Genomic DNA, 18,261 nt, shown 5'->3' with positions numbered 1-18,261 from the left:
ATATATATTTTTTCTATTTTAAAAAGTAATTTGACATTTAGTTAACTGTTAGTATTTGCTCACATTGTGGAAATTCAGGATTGCTTATCCCTTCAAAACTAATAACCTAACCTTACCAGCCCCTATAATTCTAGAAATTCTCAAGGTGTATTTCCCATGTCCAGAATTTTGATAGTTTTACATGATTTTTCGAGGTGTTGTTGCTACATTAAGCTTTACTGACAGAAACACTTAAGTCCCTCCAATGCTCCCTCTAATTTTCTCATCCCAGAGTCCTCATGATGTCAAAGCTGAGTACTACTCTTAACTTTAAATCCCTGCTGTAGAGGAATATATTTTCCTCTTTATTTTATACTTTATAAATGGGATCTGCACACCAGGAGTGTTACAGAATGGATGTTCTTTTTGGGACAACATTTTTGTTTGTTTGTTTTTTGTTTTGTTTTGTTTTGTTTTGTTTTACCTGCCTTTGTTGTGGCAAACATATAGTTGAGGGTGTCTGCTAAACCAGGCAAAGATAGAAGTCCTAATCCCAGTATGGGACCTAGCTATTAAAATAGCTATATTCCCCTTATGACAAGGCTTTGTTTCTGGACTGAGGCCATTGTGCCTGGCTGTTTTCCCTCAAGATAAATTCTTTTAAGGCAGAACCCACTTCATATGTAACCTGAAAATATTCTTGGGTCAGGCCTCCCCACAAGTTTTCTAGATGTGCCTTGTCTCAAGTAGTAGACACAGGCTGAGATCTTTCCTGAGGCTTATAAGACTCTTGAGACAATTCCATCAGTTCACAAGAACCCAACCCAGCTTGGTCCTAATGCAAGGGACTTGAGTTCCTGTGTAAAGCTCCTGAAATTCAGGGATAGGAGAATGGATAAATTCTAAGAATGCATTGAGAGTTTGGCTCAATCGTAGACAAAAGGGAGATCCCAGAAGGAAAGTTTGCCTGAGGCACATGAAAGACAGAAGACATAAATGGGCAAAAAAATAGGTCCATGACTCTGATGATTGAGAGAGACAAAATGAAATCATTTGACCTGCACGTGTAAGGAATATACTAGTTTGAAAGTTCACATGCATGTACATGGAAGGTGGGGGTGGGGCTGGGTCAAAGCTGCTTCTGTATCCCTGGTTTAATACATGGAGGATTATTTCATTCTAAAGTTGTTCCATAGGTCCCAATCATATGGTGGGGGTGGGAGGGAGAACAGGCCTAAAACACTTCCTTTATGAGAATCTGGGGATGGGGAGCCTAGGGTTCCACAAGTATACTCCTAATGGCTACTTGAAGGCATAAGAGTGGGAAATAAGGCTGGGAAGGAAAAAGTAGGATGAGTCAAGGGCTCAGTTATTTAGGTTAACTGGGGCATTTTGAAAGGTAACTTAATGGATGGAGGTGGTTGATTTCCTTATCTGGTTGTTTTGCTAAGAGGTGGATCATATACCAACCCATTTGTCTATTCAAGATAGGTATCTTTTTTTAAAAGTTTTTATTTTAATTCCAATTAGTTAACATACAGTGTTATATTAGTTTCAGGTATATAGTTAAGTGATTCAAGAATTCCATACACCACCCATGTATGGTGTCTCATGGATCTCATGGGGATTAAGGAGTGTTCATCACAAGTGCACTCCTTAGTCCACATCTCTAAGTTAACCCATCTTCCTACCCACTTCCCCTCTGGTAACCATCAGTTTTTTCTGTTTGTCTTTCTCTCTCTATTTTCTTTACTCATTTGTTTTGTTTCTAAAAATCCACTTGTGACTGTAATTATATGGTATTTCTTTCCCTCAGTTATTTTGCTTAACATTATACTCTCTATCTCCATCCATGTCATTGCAAATGGCAAGATTTCAATCTTTTTATGGCTGAATAATATTACATTGTATATTATGCCACATCTTCTCTATCCATTCATCAACCGATGGATACTTGGGCTACTTCCATATTTTGGCTATTGTAAATAATGCTGCTATGAACGTAGGGGTGCATGTATCCCTACAAATTGGTGTTTTTGTACTCTCTGGGTAAATACCCAGTAGTGAGATTGCTGGATTGTAGGGTAGCTCTATTTTTAATTTTTTGAGGAGCCTCTGCACTGTTTTCCACAGTGGCTGTGCCAAGTCATATTTCTGCCAATAATACCGAGGGTTCCTTTTTCTTCACATCCTTGCCAACACTTGTTGTTTCTTCTCTGGTTGATTTTAGTATATGTGCTGCCGAAGTGAGCACTGTTGTTGATTTTAGCCATTTCACAGGGGTGAGGTGAAATCTCCTTGTAGTTTTGATTTACATTTCCCTGATGATGAGTGATGTTGAGCATTTTTTCATGTGTCTGTTGGCCATCTGGATGTCTTTTTGGGGAAATGTCTGTTATCATGAGCACACTATAAAGGCACACACACAGTTTGTGTCTTTCCACAATGTCAGTTCTGTTCAGAGATCAGTTGGGCAGAGCCTTTGGTGGCAATTGCCTTCTTTAAGTGGTCAGACAAGAGAGAGGTCATGTGTGAAGAATATGACATTTTGCTGCAAAAATCCTCCCTTTTAAAAAAATTATTTTTTATTTATTTTCAGCATAACAGTATTCATTATTTTTGCACAACACCCAGTGCTCCATGCAATCCATGCCCTCTCTAATACCCACCACCTGGTTCCCCCAACCTCCCACCCCCCCCGCCACTTCAAACACCTCAGATTGTTTTTCAGAGTCCATAGTCTCTCATGGTTCACCTCCCCTTCCAATTTCCCCCAACTCCCTTCTCCTAACTCCCCATGTCCACCATGCTATTTGTTATGCTCCACAAATAAGTGAAACCATAGGATAATTGACTCTCTCTGCTTGACTTATTTCACTCAGCATAATCTCTTCCAGTCCCATCCATGTTGCTACAAAAGTTGGGTATTCATCCTTTCTGATGGAGGCATAATACTCCATAGTGTATATGGACCACATTTTCCTTATCCATTTGTCCGTTGAAGGGCATCTTGATTCTTTCCACAGTTTGGCAACTGTGGCCATTGCTGCTATAAACATTGGGGTACAGATGGCCTTTCTTTTCATGACATCTGTATCTTTGGGGTAAATACCCAGTAGTGCCATTGAAGGGTCATAGGGAAGCTCTATTTTTAATTTCTTGAGGAATCTCCACACTGTTCTCCAAAGTGGCTGCACCAACTTGCATTCCCACCAACAGTGTAAGAGGGTTCCCCTTTCTCCACATCCCCTCCAACACATGTTGTTTCCTGTCTTGCTAATTTTGGCCATTCTAACTGATGTAAGGTGATACCTCAATGTGGTTTTAATTTGAATCTCCCTGATGGCTAGTGATGATGAACATTTTTTCATGTGTCTGATAGCCATTTGTATGTCTTCATTGGAGAAGTGTCTGTTCATATCTTCTGCCCATTTTTTATATGATTATCTGTTTTGTGTGTGTTGAGTTTGAGAAGTTCTTTATAGATCCTCGATTTCAAGATATGTCTCCAAAGGCAAAGGAAACAAAAGCAAAAATAAACTTTTGGGACTTCATCAAAATCAAAAGCTTTGCACAGCAAAGGAAACAGTCAAAAAAACAAAGAGGCAACCCATGGAATGGGAGGAGATATTTGCAAATGACAGTACAGACAAAAGGTTGATATCCAGGATCTATAAAGAACTCCTCCCTTTTTTTTAAAGGGATTTAATCAGTCTTGGGCCCCTGCAGACCTTCTCTGGTTCTGTTTGTTATTAGTTCTGGGGTGTCAGCTGATGCTGATCCCAACAATATCTCCTGGATGCAGTATCTTTAACTACTTGCGTCATTGCTTGACACAGGCCCCTGCTTGACACAGGCTCCTACTTAACATGAGAGACTCCATTTTGATCATTACATATCTTCATGTCTTCTGCCCATTTTTAAGTGAATTATTTGGCTTTTAGATGTTGAGTGATATCAATTCTTTATATATTTTGGATACTAACCCATTATTAGATATATCATTTACAAATGTCTTTTCCCATTCTGTTTTGTTGATTGTTTCCTTTGCTGTGCAGAACCTTTTATGTTGATGTAGTCCCAATAGTTTGTTTTTCCTTTTGTTTCCCTTGCCTCGGGAGACCTCGCTAGAAAAAAATTGTTATGGCTGATGTCAAAGAAGTTTCTACCAGTGTTCCCTTCTAGGATTTTTATGGTTTTGGGTCTCACATTTAGTTCTTTAATCCATTTTGCACTTATTTATATATATGATGCACGAAAGTGGTCCAATTTCTATCTTTTGCATGTTGCTGTCGAGTTTTCCCAACACTATTTGTTGGAAACATTTTTTCCCACTCGATAATTTTACCTCCTTTGTTGAAGATTAATTGGCTATATAGTTATGGGTTTATTTCTGAGTTTTCTATTCTGTTCTATTGCTCTATGTGTCTATTTGTGTGCCAGTACCATACTCTTTTGACTACTACAGCCTTGTAATAGAACTTGAAGTCCAGAATTATGATGTCTCCAACTTTGCTTTTCCTTTTCAAGGTTGCTTTGGATATTTGCAGCCTTTTGTGGTTACATATAAATTTTAGAATTCTTTGTTCTAGTTCTGTGAAAAAATGCTGTTGTATTTTGGTAAGGTTTGTATTAGATGTGTAGATTGCTTTAGGTAGTATAGGCATTTTAACAATATTTGTTTTTCCAAGCGAGGAGCATGGAATTTCTTTCCATTTCTTTGTGTTGTCTTCAATTTCTTTCTTCAGTGTTTTATAATTTTCAGAGTACAGGGCTTTCACATCTTTGGTTAGGTTTATTCCTAGGTATCTTATTACTTTGGTGCAATTGTAAATGGGATTGTTTTCATAATTTCTCTTTCTTATGCTTCATTATTGCTGTATAGTAATGCAAGACTTCCATACATCGATTTTGTATCCTTTGACTTTACTGAATTTGTTTATCAGTTCTAATAGTTCTTTGTGTACTCTTTAGAGTTTTCTGTATAGTATGATGGATGTCTTTTGAAGTGGATGCCTTGGCAGTCAAAAGCTCAATGGCAACTACTTACCACTAAAGAAATTTAGATTTCAGAAGCTAGTCAGTGTTAGACAGATGCTAGTAGAGATACTGGGGAGTGAAATCTATGGCTGTTCCAATCAGACCAGAATTCATTTTAGAAGAAAGTAAATAGACTATTACTTGGCACCACAAAGACACAGATCAACATCCTGTTTCAAACCTTTACATACTCTCTGATATTAAAGATGGCACTTAAGTTATCTGATATATACACATTAAGTGCTAATACATACAGAGCTTAAAATAGGTCTTTTCTCAGTTTAATAAATATTAAACAGCAATGAGGTCTGTTCTGTAAATGGATTAAGAACAACTTGTCCAACAAAATTTCAGTCTCACAGTGTACTCTTTCAGTTTGTGGTAGGTCCACTCCCTGTTAGTAAATATCTCGGAATCAGTACTGGATCACCTTGAGAATTACCAGACAACAGGGGTGCCTGGGTGGCTCAGTGGGTTAAGCCACTGCCTTCGGCTCAGGTCATGATCTCAGGGTCATGGGATCGAGTCCCACATCGGGCTCTCTGCTCAGCGGGGAGCCTGCTTCCTCCCCTCTCTCTCTGCCTGCCTCTCTGCCTGCTTGTGATCTCTGTCTGTCAAATAAATAAATAAAATCTTTAAAAAAAAAAAAAAGAAAAAAGTTTAATAAATATTAAACAGCAATGAGGTCTGTTCTGTAAATGGATTAAGAACAACTTGTCCAACAAAATTTCAGTCTCACAGTGTACTCTTTCAGTTTGTGGTAGGTCCACTCTCCCTGTTAGTAAATATCTCGGAATCAGTACTGGATCACCTTGAGAATTACCAGACAACAGGGGTGCCTGGGTGGCTCAGTGGGTTAAGCCGCTGCCTTCGGCTCAGGTCATGATCTCAGGGTCGTGGGATCGAGTCCCACATCGGGCTCTCTGCTCAGCGAGGAGCCTGCTTCCCTCTCTCTATCTCTCTGCCTGCCTCTCTACCTACTTGTGATCTCTCTCTGTCAATTAAATAAATAAAATCTTTAAAAAAAAAGAATTACCAGACAACATTATGCAGGTATGACCATAAAATTCTAGGATAAAAATTTGAGTAAGAAAGAGACTACAAGTAAATGTAACCTCCACAGGAACAGAGATTTCTTTCACTTGTGTTTCTACTGTATCTCCAGTGCCTAGGATAAAGAAGGTACTCTTAGGTATTTCTTGAATGAATGAAAGGCATCAGAGAATTTAAGAAAGTGAAAGAACAGTTCAAGGAGGCAAGGAGATTCACACACACCCACAGGTCCCAGCAGAGCTCAGACTCCCTTCTTCAAGGCTGGCGTTCACCCAAGAGTGTATGCTGTGGAATAAAGAAAAAAATGATCCACAGTTCAGCTAAAGCCATTTAAACAGCACAGCAAAAGTAGCCCTCCTCTGATAATTGACATCCATCGTCAGTCCAGATATTGTATAGAATCATCTCCAGATGGTTCTTTATCACTTAAATATTGCACAGTTGTAATAAGTATTTAAATATAAGTGAAACCTAAAGGAAAATATATGAACATTCACGGTAAGAATATAGTTCCTTTTCATCATCAAAACCATCAGTGATTTTCAGCAAATGGAAACTTTCTCTAAGATGAACCTAAAAGGCCATTGCAAAAGTCTCTTTTCTTTAGAAAACAGAGACAGGGGATTGCTGGAGAGGGTGGTTATAGGGGTAAGAGATGAGCCCCCAAATTGATCTTCCCAGGGGTTTAGGGCCAAGTAAAGTAAATCAAGGGGAATGGAATTTCAAGAAAAGATGGTGAGTAAATTTAGTTCCTACTGTTACTGTAACACATTACCAGATTCTTGGCAGCTTAAAATAACACAAATGTATTAGCTTACAGCCTTGGATGTTGGGAACACAAAACGGACCTCACTGGTCTGAATTGAAGGTGATGGTCAGGCTTCATTTCTCTAAGGGACCCCGGGCAGAATCTGCTTCCTTGCCTATTCCAGCTTCTGGATGATTGAGGGACATTTATTTCCGCCTATCATAGTGAAAGTGCCAGCACTTCACCTGGGCCCCAGCAGGTTCATGCTCAACCACAGTCGTGCTTAAACGCGTTGCTCTGTTTGCCCCGTGGATCACAGAAAGGAAGGGCTCAAGACTAGAGGAAGGATGTAGGGGTAAAGGAATCAGAAGATTCAAGAACCCGCAAGCTCTGTCCTGGGGAAGTAGGTACATGATGGGGCCTTCTTCCAAAGAATGGCTGGGGAAACTAGACAGGCGTGTATGGCAGGAGGCTGAGATCCAAGCTGGTTCTAACCCCTGCCCACATCTCCACACGGCCAAAGATCATGAGAGCTTGGATGTGACTGCGAGAGAAGACTTAATAGGACAGTTGAAGAGGAGCTAGGAGCCGCCCGACCCCTAGCCATAGGGGCAACAGACAGGAAAGGGCCTAGGACCCAGGGCGGGTCCTGACAAGGAAAAAAGGCCCTCCTTGGGCAACTGTGGGGACTGCAAAACGGCAAAGCATGCTACCAGTTTAAATGAGCAGGGAAACAGCAGCGTGGCAGAAAGAATGGGCGCAGAGCAGGGGTTGGTTTTCTCAGGGTCAAGGTGTAGGTCTGCCTTCCTTTAGAAAAGGCGCGGTGGTGAGGCCTCCGTGGGGGTCCTCCCCGCCCTCCTCCCTTCGGTGGCCCCGCGAAGCGATGAAGGAAGAAAGTGAGAGGGCCATCCACCCCAGAACCTCCAGGGTAGTCGGGCCTTAGGCCGCCTCTCCCCGCAGCCTGCTGTCCTGACAGCCCCTGGCCCACCCGCCTCCAATTAGGATGGTGGACGGAAGTGGGGACAGGGAGGCGGACAGACACTGAGCAGCCGGGGGGTTCTCACACACCGAGGGGCGGTTGATATCCATCCGCCGCTGTTCGCCACACACCTTCCCTCCCCGCCGCCCCCGACCTCTGGATCCCAGCCCCCACCGCCAACCGTCCCCGGGTCCCATAGGTTGCAGTGCCAGCAACGAGGGGGTGGTCGCCCGCGGAGGTCTGCAGAGGCGGGCTGCCGTGAGCCCGCCCCTTAGGCTCGGGCTCCTCCTGGCCCCGCCCCCTCTGGGTCGGAACTAGGGTGGGCCGGGGAGGGGGCGTCGAGCCCGTTCGCGCCGTATCCCTCCGCCCCCCTTCCCGACACCCTCGCCGCGAGCGTTTCGTGCCGCATCCTGCGCAGCCCCTGCCCAGTTTGGTGCAGCAGCGCGGGGGGCGGGACGCCTCTTTGCGATTCTGGCCGCACGCAAGGCGGTGGGAATCCGAGTGCAGAGCTCCGAGAGGAGGGGGAGGCCGACGACTTGCACCTTGAGCCTGTGAGGGCAAGTGGGGGTGTCGTGGGGGGAGGCGGGGGACCCCCCACTGTCGCCTGGCTTACAGGCTGTCCGGACCCCAGACCCTGACAGCCTGGCAAGGAGGAAGCGACCCTGTCGTAGCTGGTCCCTGAGAGAGGTGCGCAACGCCGCGGGACCCCTGGCGAGGAGAGGCGGCGACTGGTCTGGGTCGGGTCCGGGGCACCGGGGCTGGCCGGAGAGGCTTCCTCGGATCCTCTGGAGGCGAACTGCGCCCGTCACTCCGCGGCCAGCTTTCCAGGCGCCCGCTACCCGCCGTCGACGGTGCCTGTACCGGCAGAGACCTTTGGCTGCGGGGGCGTGGGGGGCTCTGCTGCGGAAGAAATGGCGGAGCGGCAGCTTGGGTGTGGAGTGCCCAAGCAGGCCTCCGCGTTGGGGGGCGGGGCGGCCCGGAGCTCTATGCCCAGCTGGTGGGAGTGGATGCCCCTTGGAGTTGGCTGCTTTGGGCCCTGATTCTGGAAAGGGGCCTGTTGGGCCCCGCACCGGGGGTGTTATCCTTTCTACAGTTGCCTGGTTGATGCCAAAGCCTTCTCTCTGCGTGTTAGCTCTGGTGGTTTCCTCCTGCAGGTTGCATCTGTAGAGGAGAGGCTTGGGAAAAAGGAGGAGCAGGACAATGGCCTGGATTTCTGGAGGTGTGTGACACTGGCGGGGGGGGGGGGTTCGGGAAATGGGCAGCAGCCATTGAGTGGAAACCACCGGAATGGGGTGACTGGTGGGGCCAAGACAGGTCAGGCAGTCAGGCATCCAGGAATACCTTCCAAAATTCCCCTTTGTATTAGCTTTATAAGCACTTTTCTTGCCTTACTCCTTCATCTCCACCCAAAATTCCTGCTACAATTGGGCTAGGACGTGAGGGTGAGACACAAGTCATAATTACAAGTGTCACTGCACATACTGTTTTGTGGAATATGCTGTGTTCTTTCCCCCATTTCTGTAGTACAAGGGAGCGTGAACACCTAGTGGTTAATTCTCATAATTGGAGAAAGGAGTAATGGGAAGAGTGTCATGTGAAGAGTTGTTATTCAGAACTGTGAAACAGAGGGCTAAATTGAATGTGAATATTTTATCAACAGGATCCTAAATGTTAGAAGATAATATGGATACTCTTATTTTTGGTGTTGGTCAGTTCACCAAGCACTCAGTTGCTACCATTATTTCCTGAATGTTTTACCTTTGTGTCTGTCCATAGACTTGCTTGAAGGCTGCTCATTTCTGTAAGGAAGGAGAGAGGAGGAGACTGGTTCAGATCTCTGGAGGTTTCTGTGAAGGTGGGTAAATCAGGAGAGCACTTTAGAGTAAGATCATGGCAAGTGTCTTTGATCCACGTGGGTCTGGGACCTCCTCCACCTCTCCTGTTTGCTGCCAGATTTACACACTGCCACAGCATCCCTTGTCCTTTTCTTGCAGGAGATACTAGGAATTTGGGGGTAGTTGTGAATTGCTCTGAAGGGAAGTAGAAGACCTGAGAGCAGGGACAAGGAGACAGGAAACAGACAAATGGAACTCTTATGGTAAGAGATACTTGCATCAGAGGTCAATGTGCCCTCTTACATATTTAGTATTCAGGCTCCATTTTCTCCTTTATTAATACTTATTCCTAGGATATTCTCCAAGTTGCTTTAGGGTTTGACAACACTGGAATCAAGGGAAGAAGGGGAAAATCAGACGACATCCATATGGGTTGGTATGAGAGTAGGTACAGCTTTGGTTGGGGAAGTGGAAATCAACACTGGCCTAAGAGCTATTAGGGTACTTTGGGGGCTTCTAAACTTCTCCCATTGCTAACACTTACTAGTTTCATACCTGTTTTGTATCAGGCAAAGTAATATGGCAAACTCTGGGGTAAAACATGGGTGAAATGAGGATGACAAAAGACAGTCTAAGTACTCTCAACTGTCCTGCTAAACATTCAAAGTCCAGTCTCTGTGTGAATCTCTGCACAGAACAACACAATTAGAAGAGATTCAAAGCCCATGTCATTCTCTTTCCATAGATCCACCTCCAGTGGCAGCTCTGGTGGTGTTGGAATTGCTGCTGATCACTACCCTCAACAGGTCTGCACCCAGCCGGGAACATCCATCATCCCCCCAGCTTGGTTGTGCTTCCTCTGCACTTTGTGATATTGACTGAGGCTAGGCTTCAGAAGGAGGTTGATTGACTGATGGACTAGTGATTGATTCTAACCTTTGTTTCCAACTATACCACCTGAATCACTGAAAGATCAGAGTGTCAAGTTACAGAACTGTGGGAGATCTGTGGTAGAGGCTGAGACTGGGGTGGGGTTACTTAACTAGGCCTCTTCTGTAACTTGTACCATGACTGGAGCTGAGATTGAACCTGCTGCCCAGGCAAAGCCTGAAAAGAAGGCTGGAGAAGAGGTTGGGGGTGGGGCTGAAAGAGAGAATGAAATCCCATTGGTGGTCAGACCCAAGGTTAGGACCCAGGCACAGGTAATTCCTGGGGTAAGGCCTAAATCTGATGCCGTGGTAGTAGGTGGTGCAAGGCCCAGAGCTGAACCTGTGGGAGTAGGTGCAATGCATCCAAAGCCTGAGGCCAAGGCAATCCCTGGGTCAAGACCCTCAGATAAGGCCCATTCTTGGGCCCAAACTGAGTTTGATAGTAAAGCAATGTTGAAGACAGGGGGAGTGTCCCAGACCAATACCATAGCCTGGCAACTGGTCAGTACTGAGTCTGGGTCAGCTGCTAAATCTAAGACATTATCTATGGATAGGGAACTGATCAGTGTGGATACTGAGTCCTTTTCTGGCACCAAGGTCAAGTACCAATCAGGAAAACAGCCTTTGTTTGGGTCAGAGGAGAAGACCAATGTTGGGCCCTGGTGGTGCCCCAGGCCTACATCCAAACAAGAGTTCTCTCAGAAGTATGATTTCAGTTGGGCAGACAGATCCTCTATGAGTTCCTGGTTCTGGAGTGGAGAAGAGGTCAATACAAAGTTTCATCCTAGAGGCAGGGTAAAGGCCAGTTCCAGATCCAGGCGCATAGCTAGAGAAGAGGCCATGTTTAGGCCCACTATCAATCAGGAGTACTATATCTTGTCTAGTTCTGGCTTTGAGGATGAATCTTTTAAGACATCCTGGCTCTGGGCCAGAGAAAAGACTAATACCTGGTCCAGGCCCAAGGAGGAAATCAATAACAGGTCCAGGTTTAGGTCCAAGAAAGAAATCTCTGAGTCCAGTTCTGGATCTGGATGTGAAAACAATGTGAAGTCCTGGTTCTGGGCTAAGGAGGAAGCCAAATCCAGGTCCAAACCCGGAATCAGGAAAGGGGCCAATGTCAGGGCAAGGCACAGGGCAAAGCAAGAAGCTTCCATTGATTTTGTTTCTGGATCTGTAGATGTAGTCAAAAAAGAGTCCTGGTTCTGGCCTAGAGAAAAGGCTGATAACTTGTCAAAGCCCAAGTCCAAGAAAGAGGCCAGGACCAGAATAACAGCAAAGGAAAAGGTGAAAACTAAGGCCAGAGCCAGGGCCAGGAAAGAAGCCAAGTCTGAGGAGGAGTTCCTCCTTGGGAACTGGTTCTGGGCTACAGAAGAGTCCAGTGTAGTTGGTGGGTCCAGTGTCAAGTACAGTTCTCAAGGGGAGGATGAGTCAGTTGTTGGCAGTTGGTTCTGGACTGAAGAAGAAGCCAGTATGAGGACTGATGCCAGCAGTAAATCCAGACCAAGGGCTGAGGAAGAGTCTGCTGGTAATTCCATGCTTGGTTCTGGGGAAAAGATCAGTATGGAAACTGGGTCTGAGGCTACCTTCAAATCTGTGGTAGCATATGATAAAGGAAAGGTCATTGCTGGTTCCTGCTTCTGGGCAAGTGAAGAAATCAACCTAGAGGCTGAGGAAGAGACCATCTTTGGTCCCTGGTTTTGGGTCAGTGATGAGACCAGTGTAGAAGCTGATGTTAGAGCCAGCTGTGCATCTAGGCCAAGGTCTGAGGAAGAAGAGGTCATTGGTCCCTGGTTCTGGGATAGAAAGGTCGATACAGAGGCTGAGTTTGGAGAAGAAGCCAGTCCAGAAGATGAAGAAGAGACAATATTCGGGGAGTGGTTTTGGGCTGGAAACCAGGCCCAGATAGATTCTGGGGTTAAAATCAGCTGTGACACCATGCCAGGAGCTGAGGAGGAGCCCATTATTGGGTCATGGTTCTGGGATGGAGTAGAAGCATATATAGGAACTGAGGTCAGCAACAAGTCTAGTCTGAAGGACAAGGAAGAGGTTATTCTGTCATCTTGGTTTGGGACCACAGAAGAGGTCAGTATGCAGTATGGAGCTGGTGCCAGATGTAAATTTACGGCATGGGCTGAAGAGATGAATAATGAGTCTTGCTTCTCGGGTGAAGATGATCCCTGCATGTATACTGCCAATGGAGGCAGCTGGAAGTTAAGGCCAGAGGAGGAACAGGACAGTGTTGATTCATCATTCTTGTCCAGAAAATACACAAGCCCAGAGATCGTTATAGGGCCCTGGTTATGGGCTACAGAAGAGGTCACTATAGATGATGGGACTGGAGAAGAGGCCAAGGCACTAATGGAGGAGGAGACCGTGATCACATCCTGGTTCTGGAAAGGAGATAAAACCAGTAGAGAGGCTACAGACAGAGAAGAATCCAAGCCAGATGCTGAGGAGCAGGACATTATTGATTCTTGGTTCTGGGCTGGGGAAGAGGACAGGCTCAAGACAGCAGCTGAGGCTAGAGAAAAGGACAGGCTGGCAACTGAGAAGGAAGCTATTGTTGGGTCCTGGTTCTGGGCCAGGGAAGAGATCATTAGGAAAGAGACTGGCTTTTGCAACAATTCCAGTCCAGAGGCCAAAGAGGAGGAAGCCACTGTTGGGTCTTGGTTCTGGGCTGAAGAAGAGGCCAATTTGGAGGCAGGAGCCAGTTTTGAGTCCATGCCAGTGACTGAGGAAGAGGAAATCATTGTTGGGTCCTGGTTTTGGGCTGAAGAAGAAGACAGTACAGAGTTTGGGCCTCAGGCAGTAGAAGAGAGCAGGTCAAACACTGAAGAAGAAATCATTTTTGGATCCTGGTTCTATGCTGCAAAGGAAGTCAGTGCAGAAGCAGAGAAATGCTGTGCATCTCAGCCAGAGGATGATGAGATAATTGTTGAGTCCTGGTTCTGGTCTGAAGAGAAGGACATTAATGAGACTGGAACTGTTGTTACCTGTGAGTCCAGGCAAGAAAACAAGGAAGGGACAGTTGTTGGGTCTTGGTTTGGAGCTAAAGATGAGGCCAATAACAGGAATGGGTATGGGACCAACTATGAGACCAGGACAGTAGCTGAGGAGGATGAAGCCATAGTGGGGTCCTGGTTCTGGGCAGGAGATGAGTCCCATTTTGAATCAAATCCTAGGCCTGTGTTCAGGGCCATTCCCAGGTCTAAGTGTTCATTTGAGCAGGAGCCTGATGCCTCACACAGGCCCCAGACCTGGGAAGAGGTCACCATTCAATTCAAGCCTGGTCCATGGGGTAGGGTTGGCTTCCCATCTCCAATCCCCTTTAGATTTCCAAAAGAGGCAGCATGTCTGTTCTCTGAAATGTTTGGAGAAAAGCCCAAGTACATGGAACTTAACACAGAAGGGGAAGAGCAGGAATCTTTGCTTCAGCCTGAACCTGAGTTCCTATTTCAGTATGATCCATCCTATAGGTCAGTCAGGGAAATTCGGGAGCATCTTAGAACCCGAGAGAGTGCGGAGCCTGACAGTTGGTCCTGCAGCTGCATACAATGTGAGGTCAAAATTGGTTCTGAAGAGTTTGAAGAACTCCTTTTATTAATGGACAAAATCCGAGATCCTTTTATTCATGAAATCTCTAAAATCACAATGGGTATGAGAAGTGCTTCTCAATTTACCCGAGATTTCATTCGGGATTCAGGTGTTGTCTCACTTATTGAAACCCTGCTCAATTATCCTTCCTCCCGAGTTAGGACAAGTTTTTTGGAAAATATGATTCGTTTGGCTCCACCTTATCCAAATCTAAACATGATTCAGACATATGTGTGTCAGGTGTGTGAAGAAACCCTTGCTTACAGCTTAGATTCCCCTGAACAGCTATCTGGAATAAGGATGGTTAGACATCTCACTACAACTACTGACTACCACACACTAGTTGCCAAGTATATGTCTGGATTTCTCTCCTTGTTAGCTATGGGCAATACCAAAACAAGGTTTCATGTTCTGAAAATGCTAATGAATTTGTCTGAAAATCCTGTCATGACAAAAGAACTACTCAGTGCTGAAGCAATATCAGAATTTATGAGCTTTTTTAAAAGGAAAGAGACGAATGACAATATTCAAGTTGTTCTAACAATGTTTGAGAATATTGGTAATAATATCAAAAAGGAGTCAGTGTTGTTCACTGATGATGATTTCAGTCTTGAGCCACTTATTTCTGCATTCCATGAAGTTGAGGAATTTGCTAAGGAACTGCAAAGCAAAACAGATGGTCAAAAGGACCCTGAGGCAGACCAAGAAAATTAGTATGATTAATCACTTGCCTTTGCCCTTATGTTCCTAAGTTAACAATTCCTTGAATAATGTTTTGATTTACATAGTTGGTTCTGTGTTGTAATGTACATCTTTGTTGCCAACACTGACTTTGCCCAACTCTGTATGAGCTGAATCATTATTCTGATGCCAAATGAAAATTAGAACTGAAAGCACATTTGTTGATATTTTCATTTTTGTCCAGATTGTGACACTTAGTATTTAAGCCAAAGTGAACTGAGCCATCAAAAGTAAGCCAGTTACCCTTACGATTATTCTAGTGTATTGAGGTCTATTTGAGGAGTATTTGTGTTTTTAATAAAGTTGTGTTAAAGTTGTCAGAAGTCACCCTTCTTGAACTTAAAATATAGATGCAAATCTAACACAGGAACACACATAGGTAATTAATGCATAAATACTATGCTCCTTGAAAAAGCTTTTTCCTAATAACTTGGAATGCAGAGGTTACCATGGGCTGCTACTCAGGGCACGCCTCAGAGAAAAAGGACCCAATTAAGTTGGGCTCTAGAATCTTTAAAAAAGACTGGGTGGTATGAAGAAAAGCCTGGAGTTGAGAAAGGTGTTTCCATGGGAATGAGTTATCCAGTCAGCCTGGAGTGGTTAAAGGATATAGAGGATGAGGTAAGGTTTGGAGAGCTGAGAAGTTGCATTTTGCAGCTCAAAGTATGGGAGTTTCTTTGATACTGCCTAAAAATTAAAAGAATAAGAGGAAAGTAGGCAATAACTGAGTCAGGAAAACCATTTTTTCAGGGTGGTGCCTATGGAAAATGTTACAGTAATATCATACAGCCACTAAAAGTGATGATGTAAGATTTTTAAATTGAATTAAGAAAAGCTCTGATGCTTTATTTGGTGAAATAAGCAAGATTGGTATACAAGGAAACTATAACTCTATTATGAAAGTAAATGTGAGTGAGTGGACCAAGTTTATGCAAGCTTATATTTGATGATGGGGAAAAATCGTATCAAAGGAATAAATAATTTTAAGAGACTACAATTTGAAAAAAAAAAAAAACCTAGCTTGCCAAATAAAAATACGTAAGTTAAAGGGAATAAACTTTAAAATTACCAGAGCTCCTGAATCATACCACAGGTTTTTCATATTCAAAAATGTAATATATATTCAGACAGGAGTAAAAGTCAGGCATATAGTTGTTTTGGATGGAGGGTAGAGGATGAAGGTGAGTGCAGGTTAAGGGGAAATATACAAAGTTGTTTGTTTGTTTTTTTCCAGGAAGATAACCAGACATGCTGACCCTGTTATTTTTTTGCTTGTCTAAGAATGCAAAGTGTTTTGGTTTTTTCTTACCCGACTCTGGTATTCAAGGTTTATGGAAGCAAGGCAAAGTGGCAGTTTTGCTTGCCTTCAGAAACCACAAGCATTAACAGGGATGGTCCTGGTAGTAGGCATTGGAGTTTAAGCTTGTCTTACTTATCAGTATTTTTCAAGGTCGATTGGTGTGTGTGTGTGTGTGTGTGTGTGTGTGTGTGTGTGTGTGTGTTAATATGTTGTCCGAGTATCATACAGAATAATAAAAATCAGTTTGTCTCCAAACTCCTCATCGAATATTCCTCACCAGCCCTGTGCTCCTAACAGAGCAGGACCCAGGTCTAGCGCTAGGGCTGGGAGCTCTGGCTCCAAATCCAGCCTTCCTTCAGCTCTCTATCTTCACCAGAGACCAAAGCTTCAGATTCTTCTAGCAAGTATCTCCACTTCAGGGGCAGAAGATTCTGCCTTTCATTCTGCAGGGCTGCAGCAGGCAAGCTGACTGCATGGTCATGTGAGGCTCGTGTTGGCTCACATGACGGGGCTCTCTCCTGGGCAAACACAGAGGTGTGCCGCACGGAAAAGGGGCGGGAATGACGTGCACTTGACGAGTGAGACACTGCCGTGGGAGGGTGGTAATGCGTTGTGGTGGGTGGGTGGGTGTCTCCGCATACTGAGCTAACCTGGAAAGGAATGTCTTGGGCCATCAGAATTAACAGCATTTGTTGGTAGAGGGCAGAGCCCCTCGGCCTATTGCCAGCGTCTTAGCTGGGGTCAGTCTTTCTCCTGAGATCTCAAGAGGCAGGAAGTAATCCTGAGGGAGGCAACACGTGGAGTGAAGCAGGGGTTGCTGTTGGAGGAAGAAGGTGCGAGGCCTGGAAATGGCATCTGTGGGAGGTGGTGGCTGAGACTAGGTGTGGGTGCAGGGAGTGCCCCCGACCCTCCTCTCTGCCCTCTCCTTCCTTTTGAACATCCCTGCCCCACTCCCAGCCTCCCTGCCCAGCTCCGTGTGACACTGTTTTTATTTGTGGGGTGGAAGGTAGACACACGGAGGAAATTGGCTTCAGGGGTACCCAGAGAGAAGAAACAGTGAAATGGCGATTTCTGCACACCAGTGGCGTTTTTCTGAAAAGGCAGGGATGGGAACTGATAAGGTATGTGACCTACATTACCACTCCCTTTGTCTCACCTAGTTGGCACTCTTTGTTGTCTGTCTTTCAAATGGTGGGGATGGCTAAGCTCAATACTGGGGGAGAATTGGAGTGGGGGATGAGGGGTGGACAAGACTGACATACTCCAAGGCTCCAGCTGCTTGGAGACGCGAGAGGAATTAAGCTCAATCTTTCTCGCCAGCTCTGTGAGAGGCAACACACTTAAGAGGAAGGACCCTAGATGCTTTGGGCCCTTCACATAGGATTTCTCATTAGTATTACAGCAAGCTTCTCAACTCCCAAGAGGATCCCTGGATCTCATCTCAGGCAGCAGCATTCTGGGTGTCTGCCCTGGATATGAGGTTCTGAAAGGGCCTAGTCCCATCGTATCCCTCCCCATACACACAAACATAGCTCCCTCCCATATAAGGATACAAGGGTCACTGCTCTACCTGCCATATCTGAGGTCCTTTCCTTTTCAGTCTTGAACTTTAAAGGAAGGTCTTTCTAGGAACCACCTACAGAAAATGGTTTATGGATGGTCTCACAGGTTACCCTCTGGGGACCTTTCCTTGTTTTTATTTTCTGGCCAAAGCATTAGACTTCATGATTTACGGTGAACCACTGTGGCACTGCCTTATTTGTGTTGATCCCTTTTGGTCAGAGCCCACTGTGAAATAGCCACAGGATATCAACCTCTTTTTTTTTTTTTTTAAGGAAAATATAGTTAGGAAAATAAATTTTACTAATCCCTCTAATCTATTTGCATATTTTACAGACTTGAAGCCAGTTGATACATAGATACCTTTCTCATTTTTTACAGCTGAATAACACTTCCTTTTGTCACTACTCTAATTTGTTCAGTCACAATATATGTAGATATTTATTTCTAATATTTTGCTGTTATAATTAGTGCTGGACAGATAACCTCATGCAAATATATTT

General features: G+C 44.6%; 1 protein-coding gene across 2 annotated transcripts; it reads left to right on the top strand.

Annotated features, from left to right (window-relative positions):
* The first annotated feature begins 8,984 nt into the window (after nt 1–8,984).
* On the top strand, nt 8,985–15,215 carry GPRASP1 (G protein-coupled receptor associated sorting protein 1). Of its 2 annotated transcripts, XM_082718434.1 has the most exons (4): nt 8,985–9,018; nt 9,576–9,654; nt 9,794–9,897; nt 10,380–15,215. In XM_082718434.1, the coding sequence occupies exon 4, from the start codon at nt 10,702–10,704 to the stop codon at nt 14,869–14,871; it is 4,170 nt and encodes a 1,389-aa protein (XP_082574560.1). In that variant the 5' UTR covers nt 8,985–9,018; nt 9,576–9,654; nt 9,794–9,897; nt 10,380–10,701; the 3' UTR covers nt 14,872–15,215. The 2 variants fall into 2 exon arrangements, with proteins under 2 accessions (XP_082574560.1, XP_082574561.1); XM_082718435.1 differs by lacking the exons at nt 8,985–9,018; nt 9,794–9,897 and having other exon boundaries at nt 9,574–9,654.
* The last annotated feature ends 3,046 nt before the right edge of the window (nt 15,216–18,261 follow it).

Source organism: Mustela nivalis, assembly GCF_964662115.1.
Source record: "Mustela nivalis genome assembly, chromosome: X".
Classification (NCBI taxonomy): Eukaryota; Metazoa; Chordata; class Mammalia; order Carnivora; family Mustelidae; genus Mustela; species Mustela nivalis.
The sequence above is the reverse complement of the archived record's forward strand: the minus strand, read 5'-3'. Positions and strand labels throughout refer to the sequence as shown.

Coding starts and splice junctions, on each gene's coding strand:
- GPRASP1 (XM_082718434.1), top strand. CDS start 10,702: ATGACTGGAGCTGAGATTGAACCTGCTGCCCAGGCAAAGCCTGAAAAG.